Source organism: Squalius cephalus (assembly GCF_949319135.1).
Source record: "Squalius cephalus genome assembly, chromosome: 15".
Taxonomy (NCBI): domain Eukaryota; kingdom Metazoa; phylum Chordata; class Actinopteri; order Cypriniformes; family Leuciscidae; genus Squalius; species Squalius cephalus.
Genome location: NC_137136.1, coordinates 13,765,553 through 13,788,403, shown reverse-complemented (window position 1 = coordinate 13,788,403; position 22,851 = coordinate 13,765,553). Strand labels below are relative to the sequence as shown.

General features: G+C 37.5%; 1 protein-coding gene across 9 annotated transcripts in view; it reads right to left on the bottom strand.

The window, feature by feature from the left end:
• Positions 1-18,480, bottom strand: part of ptk2ab (protein tyrosine kinase 2ab) — a 71,002-nt gene extending 52,522 nt beyond the window's left edge. For 3 of the 9 annotated variants that reach the window (XM_079894518.1, XM_079894519.1, XM_079894521.1), the window contains exons 1-2: positions 18,304-18,480; positions 9,629-9,655 (exon numbers count right to left, since the gene is read on the bottom strand). Coding sequence is in view for 6 of the 9 variants with exons in the window: in XM_079894529.1 (XP_079750655.1) it covers positions 6,847-6,928 (82 nt within the window). In the remaining 3 variants the exon portion in view is untranslated. Of the gene's footprint in view, positions 1-6,846; positions 7,464-9,628; positions 9,656-16,996; positions 17,109-18,303 lie in introns of those variants that run through there. The other 6 variants (XM_079894525.1, XM_079894532.1, XM_079894529.1 and 3 more) reach the window with 3 other exon arrangements.
• Positions 18,481-22,851: the final 4,371 nt, after the last annotated feature.

Sequence of the window (22,851 nt, the reverse complement as noted above, 5' to 3'; positions counted from 1 at the left end):
TGTGTTATCGGGTGACGTCACATAGGCGACATGTAGTCTTTCTCATTATGTCTTTTCCACAACTGCTAGCCAAAGAATCATACAAGATACTGTCAAACTCGTAACATGAAAAATGATATAAAAAATTCACAGACAACGTATGTTCACATTCATGGCACAATTCAAACTGGACCGGAAAAGAATTATTTTCTCACATTCACTTGCATTGACGATTTTTCAACCTAGAGGTCCAGTGGGGTTTTACGGATGGGCGGGACTTACTAGCTCTATGGACAGGGATTCGCCAGTCCCAATTCAAAACAAATTTCATCACAATCCATCAATTGTTCGTTTCAAACATGTGAGAGCATCAAACTGATCCATGGGTGAAATTGATTGGATTTAAATATTTTTTTTGTCAGTCCCTATCATAATTTTAACATTTTGGTGTTATTGTTTAGCTTTTTTTTTTTTTTTATGTCTCGATCGGACTAACGGCTTTGAAGATAACCACAATTTTTTAAAGCTCTAAATGACACTTACAAAAACCATAAGGCGAAACCAAGGGGCAACATTCTCATCTGAAAAATGAAGCCTACCCGGAAGTGCGAAAAACTGCAATACATCGAAAATCCGCTAGGGGAAGGTCCCAAAAGGGAGCAAATGTCCATAGCCCCCATGTTAAAATGTCCGTTTTCACAGCATAAATTCATGTTTTTACAGGTTGGTCCCATGGACTTTTATTGTATTTTTTGATAGGTTCCGAGTGCCTGACAACGGCGAGGGTAGTGAATTTTTTTCTAACTCGTTAGTTTAGATAGTATTTAGATATAAAATGTATGACAAATAAGGGCGTGGTTAACTTTGATTGACAGCTTGATTGACAGCTTAGGCTGCGCCAAGGAGAATGACAACATAAGAAGCGCCATTTTTTTAACACAGTTGAAATATAATACTACTGTTTCTGTATCATGAAATGTAGTTTTAAGAGTTTTTCAGGCGAGAATGTAGTTATTTAAAGCTAAAATCTGTGGTTTATTTAAAGATTTATGAAAATTTTATCCAGTTGTGAGATCCAGCGATGATGACCGGGCGCTCGGCGCATGTACCCTGCCTGGAACAGCTTTTCCTCGGCTAGTCGTTCGCCGCTGACCCTGGGGTCTCTGTAGTGGTTAAACATGAGTTATAATTTGTCTTGTCTATATCTAACGGGCGATTTTTGGTTTTGTGAAACTATAATTTGTTCCCTGGCCAATCGTTTTTGCTGAGGGGAAGTTTCATAACTTTATAAGCTATTTAACTTTACTGTTGTATTGTTAGACTAGATCGAGCGCTGACTTTGTGTGTTTGACTGAATTGTTTGCTTTATTTGTATAGCTTCTTATACCTTTTACTTATACTTTTATAATGGCTAATATTGATACAACTGAAATTTAACAAAAAGAGACTGGGTTGAGTTTTGTCATTTTAAATTTTAACACAACGAAGATGATCTATATGTTGTTTACTGCAAAATCTGTTGTTTAGTACAAATGCACATATTGCCTGGACCATATTAAAATGTTTAATATTTTTATATTATATTTAAAACAAAAAAGAGGCAGGTTTGTGTTTTATATTTTGGTTTTTTTTATAAATAGGCAAACTATGTGCAGTGAATATAATCAATACGCGTTGCCTGAACCACATTTGTGTGGCTATAATATTAAGATTTCTTTAAATGAAAACGAAAAGAGTTAGTATGGTGTTTTATAACATATTTTGTTGCCTAAAATATACACAGAGATAACCGGAGTAGCAGAGCGAGCTGAGTGACGCGCGCTGCGTCAGAAGGTGGGCGGGGTTAGGATTTCCCAAGATTTTCCAAGATGGCGCCGCCCATACCCCCCATAAACGGCTTCAAAACCGTTCTGCAGAAAGTCTATGGGTGACGTCACAGACGCTTTGTCCATATTTTTTACAGTCTATGGGCGAAACCTGTCATGACTCGGCAAGGATTCAGGTGTCTTAGGAGGTCACTCCTGTGAAAAAACACTGGCTTGAAACTTCTAAGGCTCCTTCAAGGCATTGTGCCAATGACTTATACTGAGTTTTTTGAGATACACCAATGTTCTCATAGACTATCATGGCACCCTGGACAAAGACACTGCGTGCCAATTTTCAGTAGACTAACAGTTGGGTGCGCTTATAGCGATTTTCATGATTTTTTTCACTGTTATAGCGCCACCAAGTGGCCAATTGTCACGATTTTTTTCATGTCAACTCAGATTGAGCTTATGAACATGTGTCCCAAGTTTAGCGAAAATATCTCTTTCCGCTCACAAGTTATAACCATTTTATAGTGCCACCAAGTGGCCAATTGTCATGATTTTTTTTCACGTGACCTCAGAATGAGCTCATGAACATGTGTCCCAAGTTTTGCGAAAATATCTCTTTCCGTTCACAAGTTATAACCGTTTTATAGTGCCACCAAGTGGACAATTGTTACGATTTTTTTTCAAGTGATCTCAGATTGAGCTCAGGAAGATGTATCCCAAGTTTAGCAAAAAAATCTCTTTCTGTTCACAATTTATAACCGTTTTAGTAAAAGTGGCCCTGGTGCCATCAAATATTTTGGTTCCAGTTATCGACCGTTAATTGAAATTTTGAATTTTTTGGATGATTACTGATTGTCAGACTCCAGAGAATATTCTTGCAGTGGTTTGGTTCCGATCGGGCAAAAAACCTAGGAGAAGTTCGCAAAAATAGGTTTTTCAAGAATGAAGGCTTTTTGCCAGTTATAGCGCCACCTATGGTCCGATCTCCATGAAACTCTGCATGCTTCCTCACCATGTTCTGTCACATATGCTCATCAATTTTTGTGAAGTTCTGAGTTTTCCTTTGGGATTTATAGGCTTTTGAGTGTATTTTGCCACGCCCCTTTTCTAAATGACCCTGTTACAGCCACCCAAATGGCAAAGTTCAACTTTTTTTTGATAATTATTGATCTAGAGAGTCCAGAGAATTGTCCTAGACTGGTTTGGTTCCGATCGGGCGAAAAACCAGGGACTAGTTCGCAAAAGTAGGTTTTGGACAAAATCCGACATAGCAGAAAATTTTCCCTGCCTACATCCAAATCGGAGATAGCCATTTTGTCCGCCTCGAGCCAAGGATTCCAACGATATAAGACACTTGATCCTGGGACAAACGGTCTAAGAGTTATGAGCGATTTTGAACTTTTGGTTGCTGTAGCGCCACCTATGGGCCAATCGGGGTCATACTCTGATAGGTTGTCCCCAAATTGAGGCCTACCATCTGGCCAGGTTTCAAGTCTCTAGGCCTTACGGTTTGTCCTGCACGATGCGTTTTACAAATCCTTACAATTACAATAGGGTTTCAGCATTTCATGCTTGAACCCCTAATAAGAATGAAGGCTTTTTGCCAGTTATAGCGCCACCTATGGTCCGATCTCCATGAAACTCTGCATGCTTCCTCACCATGTTCTGTCACATATGCTCATCAATTTTTGTGAAGTTCTGAGTTTTCCTTTGGGATTTATAGGCTTTTGAGTGTATTTTGCCACGCCCCTTTTCTAAATGACCCTGTTACAGCCACCCAAATGGCAAAGTTCAACTTTTTTTTGATAATTATTGATCTAGAGAGTCCAGAGAATTGTCCTAGACTGGTTTGGTTCCGATCGGGCGAAAAACCAGGGACTAGTTCGCAAAAGTAGGTTTTGGACAAAATCCGACATAGCAGAAAATTTTCCCTGCCTACATCCAAATCGGAGATAGCCATTTTGTCCGCCTCGAGCCAAGGATTCCAACGATATAAGACACTTGATCCTGGGACAAACGGTCTAAGAGTTATGAGCGATTTTGAACTTTTGGTTGCTGTAGCGCCACCTATGGGCCAATCGGGGTCATACTCTGATAGGTTGTCCCCAAATTGAGGCCTACCATCTGGCCAGGTTTCAAGTCTCTAGGCCTTACGGTTTGTCCTGCACGATGCGTTTTACAAATCCTTACAATTACAATAGGGTTTCAGCATTTCATGCTTGAACCCCTAATAAGAATGAAGGCTTTTTGCCAGTTATAGCGCCACCTATGGTCCGATCTCCATGAAACTCTGCATGCTTCCTCACCATGTTCTGTCACATATGCTCATCAATTTTTGTGAAGTTCTGAGTTTTCCTTTGGGATTTATAGGCTTTTGAGTGTATTTTGCCACGCCCCTTTTCTAAATGACCCTGTTACAGCCACCCAAATGGCAAAGTTCAACTTTTTTTTGATAATTATTGATCTAGAGAGTCCAGAGAATTGTCCTAGACTGGTTTGGTTCCGATCGGGCGAAAAACCAGGGACTAGTTCGCAAAAGTAGGTTTTGGACAAAATCCGACATAGCAGAAAATTTTCCCTGCCTACATCCAAATCGGAGATAGCCATTTTGTCCGCCTCGAGCCAAGGATTCCAACGATATAAGACACTTGATCCTGGGACAAGCGGTCTAAGAGTTATGAGCGATTTTGAACTTTTGGTTGCTGTAGCGCCACCTATGGGCCAATCGGGGTCATACTCTGATAGGTTGTCCCCAAATTGAGGCCTACCATCTGGCCAGGTTTCAAGTCTCTAGGCCTTACGGTTTGTCCTGCACGATGCGTTTTACAAATCCTTACAATTACAATAGGGTTTCAGCATTTCATGCTTGAACCCCTAAAAAGTTCAACAAAAAATATGTTTAAAATGAAGTTACATACATTTTTTGTAACCACTTGCATTAAAAAAAAAAACACACACACTACTAATTCTCATCTTTTAATGGCTATAAAATCTGTATTTGGTGCACAGAAAAAGGAAACTGTCTGACTGTGGTGAAGAGAAGTTAGTCATGCAGGAGGTCTGATTTTATCTATGGCCTGGACAGTTAGAGAGGAAAAAAAAAGAAATAAATGATGTTTGATAAATTAAATTTATGATAAAATAATACAATTACAATTTCCTTTCTGCAGCTTGGGTGGCTGTGGGCAGTAAACTGCAATCGCTGTGTGAAATAGGGCCCAAGAGTAAATGTGAGAAAATAATTGAAAGTGGCTGTCAAGCGGTGTGCCTTTGGTATATTCATTTGTAAAGGCATATAATATCCAATTAACACCAGTATTGCTGAGATTTGATTAACTCAGCTATAAACAAATGGTAATTTCCCAGCAATTAGATAAGTATGTACTGTAGGAAAGCTAATATCGGGAATGCCTATTAGCCAGTAAAATAAATACAATAAAATACAAGTGTAAATATTTCTGCAACAGTACCATGCATCAGCCACACAATGAAACTCACAGATCTCACTGACAAAAATAACGATATATTTGGTATTTCGTATGAGCCAAGCTTCCCACATACACAATCAGTATAGCTCAGGTGGGAATTCACCCCTCAGTAAATGAAGCTACTCCACCTACATGACTGCTCTTGCACTGATGTCAGCGTAGAGATAATCAGGCTCTCTGATTGTTCATTAAACTCAGCCTAATGAGTTGGAGCTCATAGACAGTGAGTTGATTTCTCAGTCCTATAATACAGAAGAGATCCATCAAAACTCCCTGCTCTAGAGGGGTTGCTTTTCATTGAAACCATGTCAAAAAAGAATGAATAATTGAAAGAAATAAGCAAATTTTAATATCTTTGCCCAGACTTGTACACGGGACAACAGTATAAATCAACTTTTGGAATCAGGAAGGGTAAACATAGGCATACAGGCCACACATTCAGTGGCAAATGCAAGTAAAAAATAATCTTTGGTCCGTGAATAATAAATTATATGATTCAAGTCAGATTGCAAAAATTAAAATCTGACCCTTGCTCATGTAAGTCTGTAAAACAAATCTAAGACTAAACTGCCTAGTCTGGTACTATACACTACTGTTCAAAAGTTTGGGGTCAGTACAATTTTTTTTTTTTTTTAAGAAATTAATACTTATATTCAGCAAGGATAAATTAATTTGATCAAAACAGACAGTAAAGACATTCATAATGTTACAAAAGATTTCTATTTCAAATAAATGCACTTTATGAAAAAGAAAATCAAAGGTTCCACAAAAATATTAAGTAGAACAACTGTTTACAACACTGATAATATTAAGAAATGTCTACTGAGCACCAAACCAGATTTTTAGAATGATTTCTGAAGAAACCTGGAGTAACGGCTGCTGAACATTTAATTTTACAATATTAATTAATGTATTTACTGTATTTTTAATCAAATAAATACAGCCTTAGTGAGCATAAGATACTTACATTTTTTCAAAAACAACAACAAAAAAAAACCTTTGAACAGTAGTCTAACCCATTTAGCAAAATAAATTGAAGGTCTAACAGGTCTAACAGGTTGTCGAGTCCGGTATAAATTAAGGTTGGAATGGTCAACTATCTCACAATACATTACACAAAATATCATAGATAGATCATGATTGATACTTCACCAAACACGAGTGAGTGAATCTCTTGTGCTATTGGCTTCACTTTTATCTCGTACCATAAATAAAACTACTCTAAAACATGAAGGACTGATGCAATATTGTGAGGAAAAATAAGTGCAATAAACAATGTAAGATTGTAGCGGCACAGACCTACAAATATAGATGATGTGCTAGAAGGCATCTGCCGAGATATTAAACTAAACCCAATTCAAAAGCACTTCTGTTGAGAGCAAATACCACAATAAAGGACAGTAGCAAAAACCTAGAGACGAAAACCACTGAGAGGTCATATCGGACCTCCTACACCTTTCTCCTCAACCTCCTTTAAATCAATACTCCACATCCTGTAAGACAGATCGAGCGTGAAACAGTATCGTGGAAGCGGATTGCAGTGCTGTATGTGGGTGACATACTTGGCAGAGGGGGAGGGTAGGAGTAAACGCTGGCTCCTCGTGCCCAGCACAGCGGGAAGGGATTGCAGCCGCTGCTCTCCATCCGCTGGCCTCCTCTCTCGTCTCTCTCCCAGGCCCAGCGGCTCTCCGACTCCCTGACACAGTCATAGGGAGCAGGGGGTGACCCCGGCCCACCGCAACGCACTTTGACCAGGCCACCAGGGATGGCCCTCAAAGGCTTGTGGCGGGGCGTAGTGCGAGGTCACAGGAAGGTGATTGGTCAGCTGACGGATGCTCTAATCCAGAAGTGCGAAAACATGAAGTGATCCAGAAGAGCAAGCGGAAATGGAAAGAGGGTGGACGCCAGGTAGATACAAATGCAAGGTGTGCTGGTCTTGTTTTCGAAAACCACTAACAAGAGCAGTGGAAAAACATCCAAAAGTGACTGGGAAATCCCACAGCTGTCCGGAGTATTCCAGAGAATGGATGCGGCAGGAAAGGCTGGAAGAAAAGCAGAAATGTCGACAAGAATAATCCTCACATGCTAAAATGCTTCCTTTTAGCTGCCTTTCTGAGGTTCATCCAGATTAAGAGAGACTGCGGTGACGGCGTGTGTAAGTTTCACAATCCGGCAGAGTGTGTCAGGAGAGAAAGTATGTGTAACAGGGAGGGATGAGAGAGAGAGAATCAGGCCAACTGAAATGAGAGGAGGGGCCTCTTTAAATATGCTAATGAGTCCTGTGAAACCAACTGCTATTGGCTGACCAGTTTATGTTTACAAAACACAGACCACCAAGCTAAAAGAAGCAGCCGAGCAGGTTTTTCAGGGTCAGGGTTTGACCAGGATTATTCAGTTGGGCGGTCCGGCTTCTGTTTACATTCTCGGCATTGTGTTGCACATTTAAATACAAAGCATTATCGTTTCGAAGAACCCCTAATCAGCTTATGAATAATGGTAGAAATGTTATATTGCTTCATCAAGAGACTGTTTGTGGCTCTTCAGGACAGCTGTGGAGTTTCATGTAGAGAGCGACTGAAGGAATGTCCGTAAGCTACCTGACAAAGGCTCAAGGAAGGAAGCCTGTTTCCTGTTTTTGACAACAGCCCATACTTGCAGAGATGCACATAAATAAACGATGAAACATCGCTGCAAATGTAGCTAAAGTTTTTTTTAGCAAACAAGTGCATCATCAAGCTTTGCAATTTACATAACTTCAACACAGTTTTTCAATGTACTGAAGAAATAGTTCAGAAGTTGTGTAATCCCAAACATACCTTTTCAGATTACAAACTACAGCTAAGACTGTGCTATTTACTATACAAACACAAAAAATTATCAGAGATTTACCATAAATCAGTCTGCAATGGCACTGTATATATCAAAAATTGCAGAAGATACAATGCAGACGATATCACGATTTAACGATAGTAGTAAATAACATCCACAAAACTTCTAAAAAAAAATCATATTTTTTGTAAATATGCATGTAAAATATATCAGAATTTTACTGAAAAACCTTTTTAAAAATCAGTAAAAAAAAAAAAAGACAGCAGATTCTCTTTGATTCTCATCAGTTTATATTTGTATTATATTTTATATAATAATTGGTTCACATCTTTTTAATGATAATTCAAACTATTTCTTTATTTGTGAACAAAGTAGTGTTATTTGGCTTGATAAAATGTGCACTTCCAATGAAAAACAAATCTCTAGAATTGATATTCAATAGTTTTGTTTAATTAAGATATCTGAACTGGCCATATATATTGGAAGTGTTATTGTCCATTTGTATTATTAGACAGGACAGTTAATTGTACATATATATAAAAAAAACAATTAAGAGAGTGCTAAAAATAGAATGGAGAAATGCTGACCACTTGTCTTTTATGGATAAATACAGTGATGACCAAAACAGACAAAAGGTCAAGAAACTTAGTAGAGGAAGAACAGTTCTTCCTGACCTGTACTGAGTACAGTACAAGACCTGTACCAGCAGATTTGTGCATTATTTTGTTATAATTTAACTTACCGTTTGATTTCAAAGCATATAATGCAGAAAATAATTTGCTGTTGTTATTTAAGAGTTTCACCTTGCCATGTTTGCCAGAGATATTCATTACCATTCCAAGCACTCGTTCCCTATAGGGAGGGCAAACAGGTCATTTCCTGCTATACTAACCGCATTCTCAAATATCAGCTAATAGGCCCCATTTTGTGCTTAATAATGGTCTCCATAGATGCCAAACAGACACACAGGAACCCTACTGTCTAAAAAGGCCCTCCTTCCTTCCAACAATAATGCCCTTGGTGATGGAAAGAAACAAGGTTAAAAATATGAAGCATCAGCTGATTGGTTGGGCATCATGAATCTGATCCAGAGAAAACTATGAATGAACTGAAGATGCACCAGCAAACTACACATCTAGACTTGAACAACACTCCCTCAACACCACTAAAAGCAAAAATACACACAAAACAAAAAGAAAGAAAAAAAAAAACCAAAGCTTGAGAGATTACAGCATTAAAAAGTGTTTTTACATAAATGAATAATACATCAAAAGAGAAAAGCTGGTTATGGGGGGAATTAAAATGCAGCTCCATTGTCATATGGGCAGCCCAAAGGCATCTGACAGGCTTTGGAACAGAATGTACTGATCTGCTTTATAGGAGAACATGCTCTACTCAATTCACATTCAGTAAATGGTGGATTAAGGTTAGGCTGACATTTCCCCCCCCTCCGATCAATTTGAAATCCATTTCAGAGAGAAAGAGAGAAAGGGAAAGTAAAAGAGGTTGTCTTACCTGCATAATATGATATCCTTGAAATATCTGCAAAAAATAACAGAATCATATTAGAGTTTATACACTTGCAGAAATAATCTTCATTATACAAAAGCATTGGATGTATGTTCAAGCACCAGTGTGTGTATAGAGAGCCCTCTAGCTGTCAACTGCTCTGGTAATCTACACATTCAACTTCAACTTCAACTTCAAATCACCAGCTACAGTCAAGACTATGTGTTTATGTGCGCATAATGATAAATGCATCTGAAACAACCACTGACACAGAAAAGGAAAACAAACAGGGAAAAAATATGAAATTACAACTAAAGCACAAATACTGCAACTATACTAGAAATTCTAAAACCCAGACCAGTCTATTAGTTTTGAGGTTATCTATATGCGAACATTCTTGTTTTTATTTATAATGAATGTTTGTAAATGTTTCATTAACTTTTTGGTATGTTACATTATTTCAAAATTTACAAACAAAATGTGACATACACAGACGCGATGCAATTTTTAGTTTTTTTTTTCAACAATGCAATTTTGACCAGGTGCAACTTATAGTCAGTTGTGAGTTATTTTCTGGAAAATACGGTAAATATGTCAACACATGAATGAAACTTGCCCTCATTAAGCCATTTAATGGGGTTTTAAAGGTTTCCATTTCTGTGTCTAGAATAGAATAGAATAGAATAGAATATAGAATTCTGACCAGTGATCATTAACAAAAAAACTGAACATAAAAAATGTTTGTCTGGAACACAACATAACACAATAGAATAGAATTATGTCCAAGGATCATTAGCATGAAACTATAGAAGACAGAAAGGACAGAGTGATACAAAAAGCAGAGAATGAGGTCATTCTTGAGCCCACTGCAGGTCAGCCAGAGGCTGAGCGACGATCACAACCACAGCAAAGCCATCTCATTATACAGCTGGATAATCTTCTCATTGTAGATGCTGAATTTCACTGCACTTTAATTGGAATGCAGGGCATTTCAGCTATTCAAAGCATCAGTATTTCACACTGCATTTCGCTGAAAAGGTGAATAAACAAAAAGGCGGTCAGACTTTGTAACTGTGATGATAAGTAAGACTGCACTTAATTCAAAGGTCACTGCAGTACTCTACAAAACCTAAAAAAAATCTGGTTTGTTTTTCTCTGCCAGCGACCAACTTTCACTCTGTGAACTATGTTCAGCTTTACAGTTAATGCCAGTGAGATCTTCTCATAAATGCAGGCAGCTATCAAACTGACAATCAACCTAAAGCTCGCATAGCACTAGAGGGAAATAGAAGCAAAGCAGACAGTAATTGTGAAAAATAGACAGCTCAGAGAAACAAACACTGAAGCCATCCTTCATCGAGAACAGAGAAGATCAGTAAATTGTCATAAATGAACACACACATCGCATTCGTCTATTGTAATAGGCTGCGCTGTAGCTCCAGGCCTGACTGTGAGACTGTAAGAGTGAGAGCAGGAGAAGAAGCTGAGATGTTATCGCTCACATAATCTCTTGACTGATTCATCACACCAATCCGAGAAAGTGCTCAATTCCAAAAACTGACAGTCATGCTACATCAATGTTTTCAACAGGAATATAAAAGAAATGTCTCTGTAAATAAATATAAGACAAAAACACACTGTGTTGTGCGAGAAAAAACATGTAATACTAACTTAAACAGATTTTTGGAATATGGCCGCTTCTTTATTGATGGAACAAGGTTGTCTAAAAGATCAACTTCCAGCCAGAACAGCCATCTACACCAACTTGGACCATAAATGACAAGCTTGGACCAGAAACTCTACCATGAGAAGCTGGTTTTATTTTGATTTTCCAAAAAAAATAAAAAAAAACTCTTAAAGGGATAGTTCACTTTGAAATTAAATTTTGGTATGTTTTAGCTTACCTGAAGGGCATCCAAGATGTAGGTGTCTTTTTTTCCGCAGTAGTTTCGATTTTGATATTTTTAGGTCAAACCGTTCTTGTCTGACAGTCATATCATGCAGGTCTATGGTCACTGTCTCAAAGAGCATGCACAAAGTCCAAATTAAAACAATTCCCCATCGTCCAAATTAAACAATTCCCCATCGTAAGTACACATTGATGACCTAAGACACGAAACGAGCGGTTTGTGTGAGAAAACGAACAGTATTTATATCGTTTTTACCTCTTATAAAACAACCATGTCCAAGTGATCTGAGGGCGCGGGCGCTTCCTGCTGTGTGACGTGTGCGCAGACTGGTGCATAGATATATATACTAGAGGTCGCCTTGGCTACGGCAGTTCATTGGAACGAATGTCTTTAATGAGACATCTAGCTATGCACCAGTCTGCGTACACGTCACACAAGCGCCCGCGCCCTCAGATCATTCAGACGTGGTTGTTTTATAAGAGGTAAAAACAATATAAATACTGTTCGTTTTCTCACACAAACCGCTCGTTTCGTGTCTTAGGTCATCAATGTGTACTTATGATGGGGAATTGTTTAATTTGGACGATGGGGAATTGTTTTAATTTGGACTCTGTGCATGCTCTTTGAGACAGTGACCATAGACCTGCATGATATGACTGTCAGACAAGAACGGTTTGACCTAAAAATATCAAAATTGAAACTACTGCGGAAAAAAAGACACCTACATCTTGGATGCCCTTCAGGTAAGCTAAAACATACCAAAATTTAATTTCAAAGTGAACTATCCCTTTAATAAGAAAGCAAACCTACGCAAGACTAAAGAGGGATGACAGCCAATATCTTAATGATGTCTTTATTGCTTATTGAATAACAGCCAGATGATCTTGCACAAGTTTTCTGAGAACATCAGTTGTTATTATGAAACGCTGATGCCAAGTTATTATGACACCCAGAGCATTTTACACAAAGAATAAATCTAGGAAATAACATGAAAACTAAGATTAGAAGCAAGCTAAACATTATGCTCACGATCACAGAGAGCAAAGCGGAAAATATCTTTTTAAATGTTAAAATCCTCCAACTAATTTTTCCAATGAATGGACGAATGCAAACAGGAAGTTGCATTGGAATATTTTGAGAAATGCACAATATATATCTGTACCATATCAGGTAGTCATCTGATATTCAAGAATTTTGTCGTTTTTTGGGATCAATAAATAGTAAATATGTAATCGCATGTGCTCAATTCCTCTATTTGTACATTTAAATGCTTTTGCAGTCATCTTACACTCACTTTAAAAAAACTAATTTAATAACATTGTTAAATGTAATGCTCAGCAAATCTCAAATTGAATATAGGCTAATCTTTTTATACTGACATTATCATTTTGTGATGTCTAAATTTACAATTTAAAACAATTAACTGTTAGTTTTTAATATATTTAGACAAAAAAGTATTTTAATATATGTCATGCCATTTATCAGCCACATAAACATCAAAATAATTATTGGTCAGAATTGTATCCCTTCTGCTTTTCTTAAAAGCAAGTACAAATAGAGTCAAAAGCATAAGAGAGAGAGAGATGTGTTTTACTCAGGGCAGAGGATAGGAGGAGAGAAAGCCACAGGGGAGAAGGAAGAGTAAGAATGAGAGACAGCGAGGAGAGGATTGACCCCTCTCAACAGCATCTACAAAAGACATCCATCAGTGCAAACCCTTCTCAAAGCCCCCCTCTGCTTACAGCGCACAAATTCACCCGTTTCTTAACCTCTTATCTTTCCTCTCAGCAGTCACAGCTCTGTGACAGTGCCATAACGACTCATCACGTTGGTGTTGGTGCTGCTGACTGACAGAGGCTGAATTGAGACCAGTTTTAAGGTACAGATGGTGAGATGACTTTAATTAGGCCCTGTTTATACCTGGTATTAAGAAGCGTTTTCATCAATTGGATCACAAGTGGACGACGGCAAATACAGGAGTAAACGGGGTCCAAAAAGTTGAGCCTGTCCACTTTCGACCACTTCCAAAGGTAGTTGAAAACACATTCGACCGGATTGCTTTCATGGTGTAGACCAGGGTTTCTCAAATTCAGTCCTGGAGGGCCACTGTCCTGCACAGTTTAGCTCCAACCCTGATCAAACACACCTAGCTGTGAGTTTCTAGTGATCCTGAAGACATTGATTAGCTTGCTCAGGTGTGTTTGATTAGGGAGCTAAACTGTGCAGGACAGTGGCCCTGCAGGGCCGAGTTTGAGAAACCCTGGTGTAGACGCTCATGTGGTTGAATGCATTCCAACAACCACAGAACACCGCCTACTCTCCACCTACTGACTTAATGCGTAAATATTATGGGAAGCGCACTAGACAGACGGGATTTAAGTTTGTTGGCTGAAGACCTAAGTTTAGTTTCAAGACAAAAAACATACCAAGCACAATGTTCTCTCACCATTCTTGATTTCTAACACACTCACTCACTGCGTTCGGAACAGGCTTGTGGCTTTCAGAGCAGAAACAAAAGCTGCTGCTTTCTGTGTTTTTCCGTCGTCTCCTTTCGTGTTCATATGTAAATTGCATGAGCTTATTTCGTCCATTAGATCAAAAGATCTGAAAAAACCCTCCCCTCAAAGAAATCAGGACAGAAGTGGTCGAAAGTGGACAAAAGAGATGGATTTAAAACACCAGGTGTAAACGGAAATGTGTCTCCCTCATCTACTAGTGATTCCATTGACCAAAACGCATTCTTAATACAAAGTGTAAATGGGGCCTGAATCAATGCAAGGCGACAGGGCTTTACCACTGATGACTTCAAGGGATGGTCCACCCAAAAATGACAAATCAGTCATCCTTTTATTCACCCTTCCTCAACATAAAAGTATTTTGAAAAATGTTTTTGTCCATAGTGATTCCATTGACTTATTGTTTGGACTCAAAGACACCACGGCACATTTGTCAAAATATCTTCTTTCGGGTACCACAGAACACCCCCACTAGATGATGTGATCAGAACAGTATCTCCCAAAAACTAGGCTATATTCCCTGAAAAGTAAAAATCACCATTAAAAAGAAATCAGTCAGACAGAATTGTCTCATCGCTGCTATTTGTGTTGACCTCAGCCAATCAATAGTAATAATGACAGAGAAAATGTCACCCTACGGCCTAAAAGCAGCCCAGGATAATTCCCTTAATGAATAGCCCAGAGGGAAAAAAGACCCTGAGGCCTGGCTGAGCTGAATAAATCCACATTCCAGTCATCATGCCCTGGCTTAATAACACACACCTGACGATTCCAATGCTCGGTTGAGGAGCACTTCAGGTAGGAGAAACTGGATCTTCTTTACCAAATTTTCCTGATGCGCTTCTGGAGTCATGGTAACATAAATATTCACCCATGCAGGCAAAAAACGTCATCTACGCGAGCCATCACTGAGTCAACACTCATCGATCAATATCAGATACAAGACTGACAGTAGAACAAAGATTCCGATTTTAGTAAACATTGAAGGCGATACAATAGTCGAACAATACACATGATTCAACATGAGTAAATCAAAATGCTGATAGCTATATTTACAATGGCAGACAAACCACCATATGATTTAATTAGCTAGTTCAGTTACTGAATAAACAAAAATATATACATGGAAGTATCCAATAACTACGCTACCATTCAAAAGTTTGGGGTCAGTGAGATTTTTTTTTATGCTTTTGATAAAAAGTGTCTCAAAAAAGGCTGCCTTTATTTCATAAAAAATACAGTAAAGATATGTGTATTGTAAAACATTATTATTTTAAATAACTTTTCTATTTTAATATATTTAGATTTGTTCCTGAGATGACAAAGATACATTTCAGCAGCCATTACTGAGAAATCAATATTGAAAACAGTTGTAATGCTTAATATTTGTAGCACTTTTTTTAAGAATTCTTTGATGACTAGAACATTCGAAATAAATAACAGCATTTATTTGAAATATAGATTTTTTTAAATAATAAATGTAAAAGTTTTTTTCTTTCCAAAACAACAACAACAACAAACATTTATAATGGTAATATATTTAAAGAAATATTCCAGGATCAGCGAGTTAAGCTCAGCATTTGTGGCATAATGTTGATTATCACAAAAAAAAAAATTTCCACTGTCCCTCATTTTCCTTTAAAGAGATGAAAATATAGGTTACTGTGAAGCACTTTCAATAGAAGTGAATGGAGCCAATGTGTTAAACAGAATTATAGACACAAGATGTAAACAAAATGCATGTTAACGTGATTTTGTGTAAAAAAAAAAAAAAAAATCATGGCTTGAGCTTTTCTCTGTAAAGTTATGTTCAATTTTACAACTTTGATGCCATAACACAACACCTAAAATGAATGCAAAAAATGATCGATTAAACAGCTTGACAGCTCAAATAATACATAATCTGCTTTTAAATCTGCCAAAACTTTCCCTCATTCACTTCCATTCCAAGTGCCTCAATCTTGGTTTTGCAATAAAAAAATAGAGGGAAGAGTGAAAGTAATTTTTTGAGATAATCAACACACATGTTGTCAACTGAGCTAAACTTGCATTGAAACCGTAATATTCCTTTAATGGTCTCTTTACTCTTCAATCCAAGTTCACTGAAAGGTTACTGAATATTATGTAGGCTAAACTCTTAAAACATCTACAGCATAGGTTTCTAAAACTTACATCAATGCTGATTTAATGTATAAGCAACATTCGCTGTGCCTGCCTGGTGGATCATTCCAATACCTGCAGCGGACCAAAGCTATGTTGAGACTTGTCAAATACACAGGAATTTGTTCTAAACAAATGTTGCAATGCATTACACATCACCTGCATATGGCGAACGACATTTAAAAACTAAACCTAATCAATTATAACACAGATAAACAGCATTAAACCACCATGTAAAAGACCACAACAAGCTAGAGACACTACCATCCTACCATTACTCAAACCAAAACAATGAACCAAAACATTCTTTAAAACATTTGCAGGATCGTGTACATTAAGCAATAACAGTGAAAATGGCTATACACACAGGCACAGCTCTTTTATTTAGTATTTGAGGACTATTATCGAGGCTTACTGAAAATACACCACCATATAAAAACATAGCCTCGAGCGCAGCTCCACACCAAGCCAAGCCTCCTGGAGTTCTTCCGATCACATTTGCATTGGAAATATGAAATATGGCTTGAGGTAACCCTACTCCACCCTGAAGCAGAAAAAATGCCCTTTGTTTTATAGATGAGCCCATATGCGAGTACGCAAAGCAATGTTTTCAAATGAGATGCTTCACCTGGATGGGTTTTATATATATAATGTGAAATAAGCTTCCGACCCTAAGCTGCCTGTTAGAAACCCTCTTCCTGTCTTTGAGCAGCTTGTAAATAATGAATGATTACCATTACACAATGCCCCTGTGATTAATGTCAGCACTATAACAAAGTCTCACGTACCTGCACTAGCACAACTTAGAAAACTCCAGAACTGCATGATGTATTTCCATGTACCTTTCCAGGCTCTTTCCTCAGTGCTCCTTACCTGTGCTAATGACGTAACGCTAGAGAATACCTGCAAAGGGTTCCTGCTACCCACACATACACACGCCTATAGAAGCCCCGCCCACCACATAACGCTGCTCTGATTGGTCAACATCCATAAAAAGCAGGTGAAGAGCAAACACTTACTAGTGAGTCATTTATGTGAATCGGCTCTCTCGAACAGGTCCTTGCAATCAACCGGTTCTGCAATCTGCATCATTAGTTGTTGTTTTTTTTTTCAAGGTTATTTACGTAATTTAGATTTCCCACGTTTTGATAAAATTTTATTTTTAAACCAACTTGGTTTCGTATAAGCCTATATGTTGATTTAAGAAAAAAAATCTGTCTGATTCGTGAACGAATCGTTCAGAAAAGTTGTGCGAGGCGGTTCAAGAGATTCAATAGAAAGAACAATTCATTCACGAATTTCTAAGTCAGCATAAAAAGAAAAGAAGCAGAATAAAGAATAAAACTTTGATAAACAGATCAATAATTTAATATGGTTGTGGACAGATATCACATCCTCCTTGCTATTATTGTAGCTTTTCCAATAAGTTTTTTCTTCTGTTTTATAAAACTGAATTGAATTTAACCAGTTCAACCCTCCAAACCATGCATGTAGGCTATCCGAAATATTGGGCTACATAGCCTCCCTAACAAATTGGGCAAATGCTAATAAAGCTTGCCTGCGCACAAAATTGGTTCGCATTGTCTTTTGTTATTGTTTTCAGTTCACCATGTGAACAGAAACAGTCTGACAACAATACACAGCACAGACCCTAACACAACACAGTTAACTCAAGATAACAAAACAACAGCGATCAAGACATATGTACACCGGGTTATTAAACATGCAGATTGGTGTTAAATTTGACACGACGCATTTTCCGTGAGGAAAAAAAAACATTGGGAATGGCTTAAAATTGCTGGGTATGGTCTCTTTCGCATTGCCAGGAGCATTTTGTCTTGCAAAACCGTGCATAGATGACTTTTATCAGAAATTTCATAACGATAAGGGAATCCTAAGCACGCTGCAATGCAATAACACGCCTCGCATTCACAATCTAATTCAACACAACATGTCAAATTGGCCCAGGAAAGCCCACTCTTCATGTCCAAGTGCAGATCCGAGCCCCTCACGCTATGCTACCAGGCTAACACACTTATTGCAATTATTATAGCAAATATAAAACGTGCATTCTTAACAAGGGACCAATATTTACCATATTCTTTTCATCGAATGTCTCCAAAAACGCGCCCTCTTGATAAACACCCTGTAATGTTGGGCTTAGGTTGGTATCCCGTGTTAACGCTGTTTGTGGGTCCGTCCAGGCTCCGTGGGGTCTGTAGTGGATCTGAAGCCGGAATCCTCCCTCTTGCTCTCACTCGCTGCTGATAGTGATGACCGATTCGCGAATGAATTATTATGCTGAACCGAATCCTTTTAATCGTTCTTTAGAACCGACTCGCAAAGCGTTTGCAAATCAATGGACTGTATAAGGAAGAAAATTGACAATTAAAATGTACGTGAGAGACATGACAACTATAACGCTAACATGTGTGACGGGAAAGAACATTTGTCTGTTAAAAAAAAAAAAAAATGAGACAAAAATCTTTATCTCAGCATCAAATGCAAATCATTTTTAACATTAATCTACATTTGTATAAACTTAATCGAAAACACAGCGATATGCAGCGAATTTAACTAAATATGTGTTGAAGTCCATAGGCTTCAGGCAGGGAACCCTTGAATGATGACTCAAAGGAATCAGTGAATCGGTTCGCTGAAATGAACGGGTCGAACGAACCGATACAGTAAATGAATCGGGCTTCCCAACGCTCGCTGCTGCAGTTCTGAATCGCTCGCTCCAATATGGCTGACTCGACCTGAGACCAAAAATATAATCTAGCTGATGATAATTTTCTAATGGAAAAATAATAATCTATATAGGCTACTGGTACAGTAGACTATATATTATAGATATTGAAGTTGGTGTTGATTGTGATTCATTTGGAAATGTCACCAACAAGGTAAAAAATTGCTTACCATCCACTTGACTTGACTACATCAGTATGATTTGCACCTGTCAACTTTACTGAAGAATGTGCTATTTCTTTGACATCAAAACTAACAATTTCTATGAATCAACTGTCTGTTATTTTGCTTCTCAATTAAACAAATTCATTCTTATGCTGCGCACACCAGCTCTGAAAGCACTGATATGTGCTTCACGCCTACACACTAGACAATCCAGGGACTTAGGGACAGGATAGATGTATGCTGGCTTTGTCTTCCAGACACATCCCCAAAATTCCTTCCAGTGACGTCTGACAGTTAGATGGCTGACCCCAGGGTCAGAATGTTACACATCAGCCAATCACTGCTCTTTGCATGGGCGGCAAAAAACAGCCAAGGGTCCCTTCTGCAAACACGTCCTGAGCAAGAGGGCTGATTCAGAATGGCTCCATGTTTATTAAGTCATATTTATTTAAATATTAAAGGCAAATGCTGACTCCACATAAACATTGATATTCTAAGATGTGACATTAAAAACACTCTTTGTTTGCAAGAAAAAAAAGGGCTGATCTAGGAGGAGATTCTGTTTGTTTTTGTTGTGTAAACAATATATTATATTTAGTAAGAAATTATAATTTACTCTATAAGAAAATAAAGCCTATTTTATTAAATATTATTCATTAATATTTTTAGAACATTGTGTATGCATTGGCAAATTATTTTAATTTCAATAAATCACATTTACCCCACACCCTTTATCTCATTATTGTAATGTGAAAAAATACATTTGATACATACAGTAATGATATTTTTTTGCATGTAATAATGATAAATTTGTTTTTAATATATATATATATATATATATATATATATATATATATATATATATATATATATATATATATATATATATATATATAATAGTTTTTTTATTTTAAAATTATTTATATATTATTGCATTATTTTGACAACATATATATATATATATATATATATATACAGGTGCTGGTCATAAAATTAGAATATCATCAAAAAGTTGATTTATTTCAGTAATTCCGTTAAAAAAGTGAAACTTGTATATTATATAGACTCATTACATGCAAAGTGAGATATCTCAAGCCTTTATTTGTTATAATTTTGATGATTATGGCTTACAGCTTATGAAAACCACAAAATCAAAATCTCAGAATATTAGAATATTACATGAAATCACACAGTAATTACACAGTGATACCATGGTCATTGAACCAGGTTTTGGTTCTTTTGGCAGTGTGGGCAGGTGCAAATCCTGCTGGAAAATGAAGGAAGCATGAAGTGCTCTGGAAATGTCCTGGTAGACGGCTGCGTTGACTCTGGATTTAATAAAGCACAGTGGACCAAAGTCCTCTTTTCTGATGAGAGCAAATTTTGCATCTCATTTGGAAACCAAGGTCCCAGAGTCTGGAGGAAGAATGGAGAGGCACACAATCCAAGATGCTTGAAGTCCAGTGTGAAGTTTCCACAGTCTGTGTTGGTTTGGGGAGCCATGTCATCGGCTGGTGTTGGTCCACTGTGCTTTCCACTCAACGCAGCCGTCCACCAGGACATTTCCAGAGCACTTCATGCTTCCTTCAGCAGACAAGCTTTATGGAGATGCTTCCTTCATTTTCCAGCAGGATTTGCACCAGCCCACACTGCCAAAAGAACCAAAACCTGGTTCAATGACCATGGTATCACTGTGTAATTACTGTGTGATTTCATGTAATATTCTAATATTCTGAGATTTTGATTTTGTGGTTTTCATAAGCTGTAAGCCATAATCATCAAAATTATAACAAATAAAGGCTTGAGATATCTCACTTTGCATGTAATGAGTCTATATAATATACAAGTTTCACTTTTTTAACGGAATTACTGAAATAAATCAACTTTTTGATGATATTCTAATTTTATGACCAGCACCTGTATATATATATATATATATATATATATATATATATTTTTTTTTTGCTGAGGACCAAATAAGACCCAGACATTTACAAGATTCCACCAAATCATTTCTGATATGAAATAAATACAAACCCCTGCAATAACAAAAACCCAGATAAATAGCAGAGTAAAAGAGCAAATTTTCATACAATCTTACAAGCCACTCCAGAGACACCCACAATGATTGGCACACTGATACGCAATCTACTTATTATGGCTTCAGTCCATCTTTAGGCAGTGCTGGTGTTTGGACCTCAATTTCCTTTGATCCAAGGCTTTTCAGGAAATTGTGTACATGGCAGCTCCACAAACCTCACCCGATTCTATATTCAGCTCTTTCAAAATAAGAACAGCTTTTAAAAGGACTGAAAGCTTTCAAATTAATTCAGAAAGATATATTAAACTGTTATTTATATTTTACAGCTACAAGCTTCAAAGACTTTGCTTATACTCAGGCTATACAGAAAAACATTTCCACTGTTGAGATTTGAGCAATCCCATTCCTGAAGTATACGCTTCAAGAGCACAGCAATTGGTTCTTAATACATTTTATTTATTTCGGTAGTACATTTAAAAATAACTCGAGTTGGCCAAAGTGCTTTCCATTCAAACAACATTTCAACAGCATAAATAACAAAGAACCAAAAACATAAAACACCAAAGCAAAAATACATTAAACCACAAGACAACAGTAAAACAAGGTGTAATGCTGACTCAGTCATATGCTTGGGCAAGTAAATGCACCCTAAGACATGATTTAAAATGACCCAATGTAGTTCAGCATCTAATATCCAATGGCACGTTATTCCAGAGGCAGGGTGCAGCAACAGAGAAGGCACAATCCCCTTTGGACTTTAGACGAGATTTGGGGACCTTTAATAAAATAAAATAAAACCTTTTAAACCTATTAAAACCTTAAACTGCACTGACCTGCTACTTGGGTCCACTCCCAGTCAAAATCCTAGTTGCTGCATTTTGGCAGTTCAACAGAACAAGAGGAAGCCGTAGATACAACGAATAATTACAGTAATCCAAACTTGAAAATATAAAAGCCTGTATAACCTGCTTTAAATCAAGACAAAAAGGGTTTTATTTTTGCAATGCGCTTAAAATTAAAGAAATCAGACTTCACCCCTGAGTTTACATGCTAATCAAATTTAAGCTCTGAATCAAAGATCACTCCCAGATTCTTTGCTTGCTTATACTTAGAGGCAGGAGGGCCTAGATGATCAAGTATATACGTGGGTGACATAATGGAGCCGAACACTAGGCATTCTGTTTTAGCTTCATTAAATTATAAAAAATGCTGTGCCATCCATAGTTTAATGTCTCTTAAGCAATTCATCAGGGCATTTAATGCAGATCCATCATATGCCTTCAACAAAAGATACAGTTAAGTGTCATCTGCATAACAATGATAAGCAACATTATATTTTCGACAAATAAGGCAGAGTGGTCGCATGTACAAAGAAAACAATATGGGCCCCAGAACTGACCCCTGAGGAACCCCCACAAACACAAACTGCAGAATCAGAGAAAATTCCCAATTGTACTAGAGAACTTCTGTCCTTTAAATAAGAAGATAACCATTTGAGGGCATTTCTTAAGATCCCTACCCACTGAACTAAACACTCTAAAAAAATTTCATATTCATCCGTATCAAATGCTGTCGTAAGATCAAGGAGAAGCGGAACAGCACACTTTCCAGCCAGCAATAAATCATTCTTTTTTTAAAGAGCAGACTCTATACTGTGTTTAGACTTAAAAAACCAGACTGAAATTTATT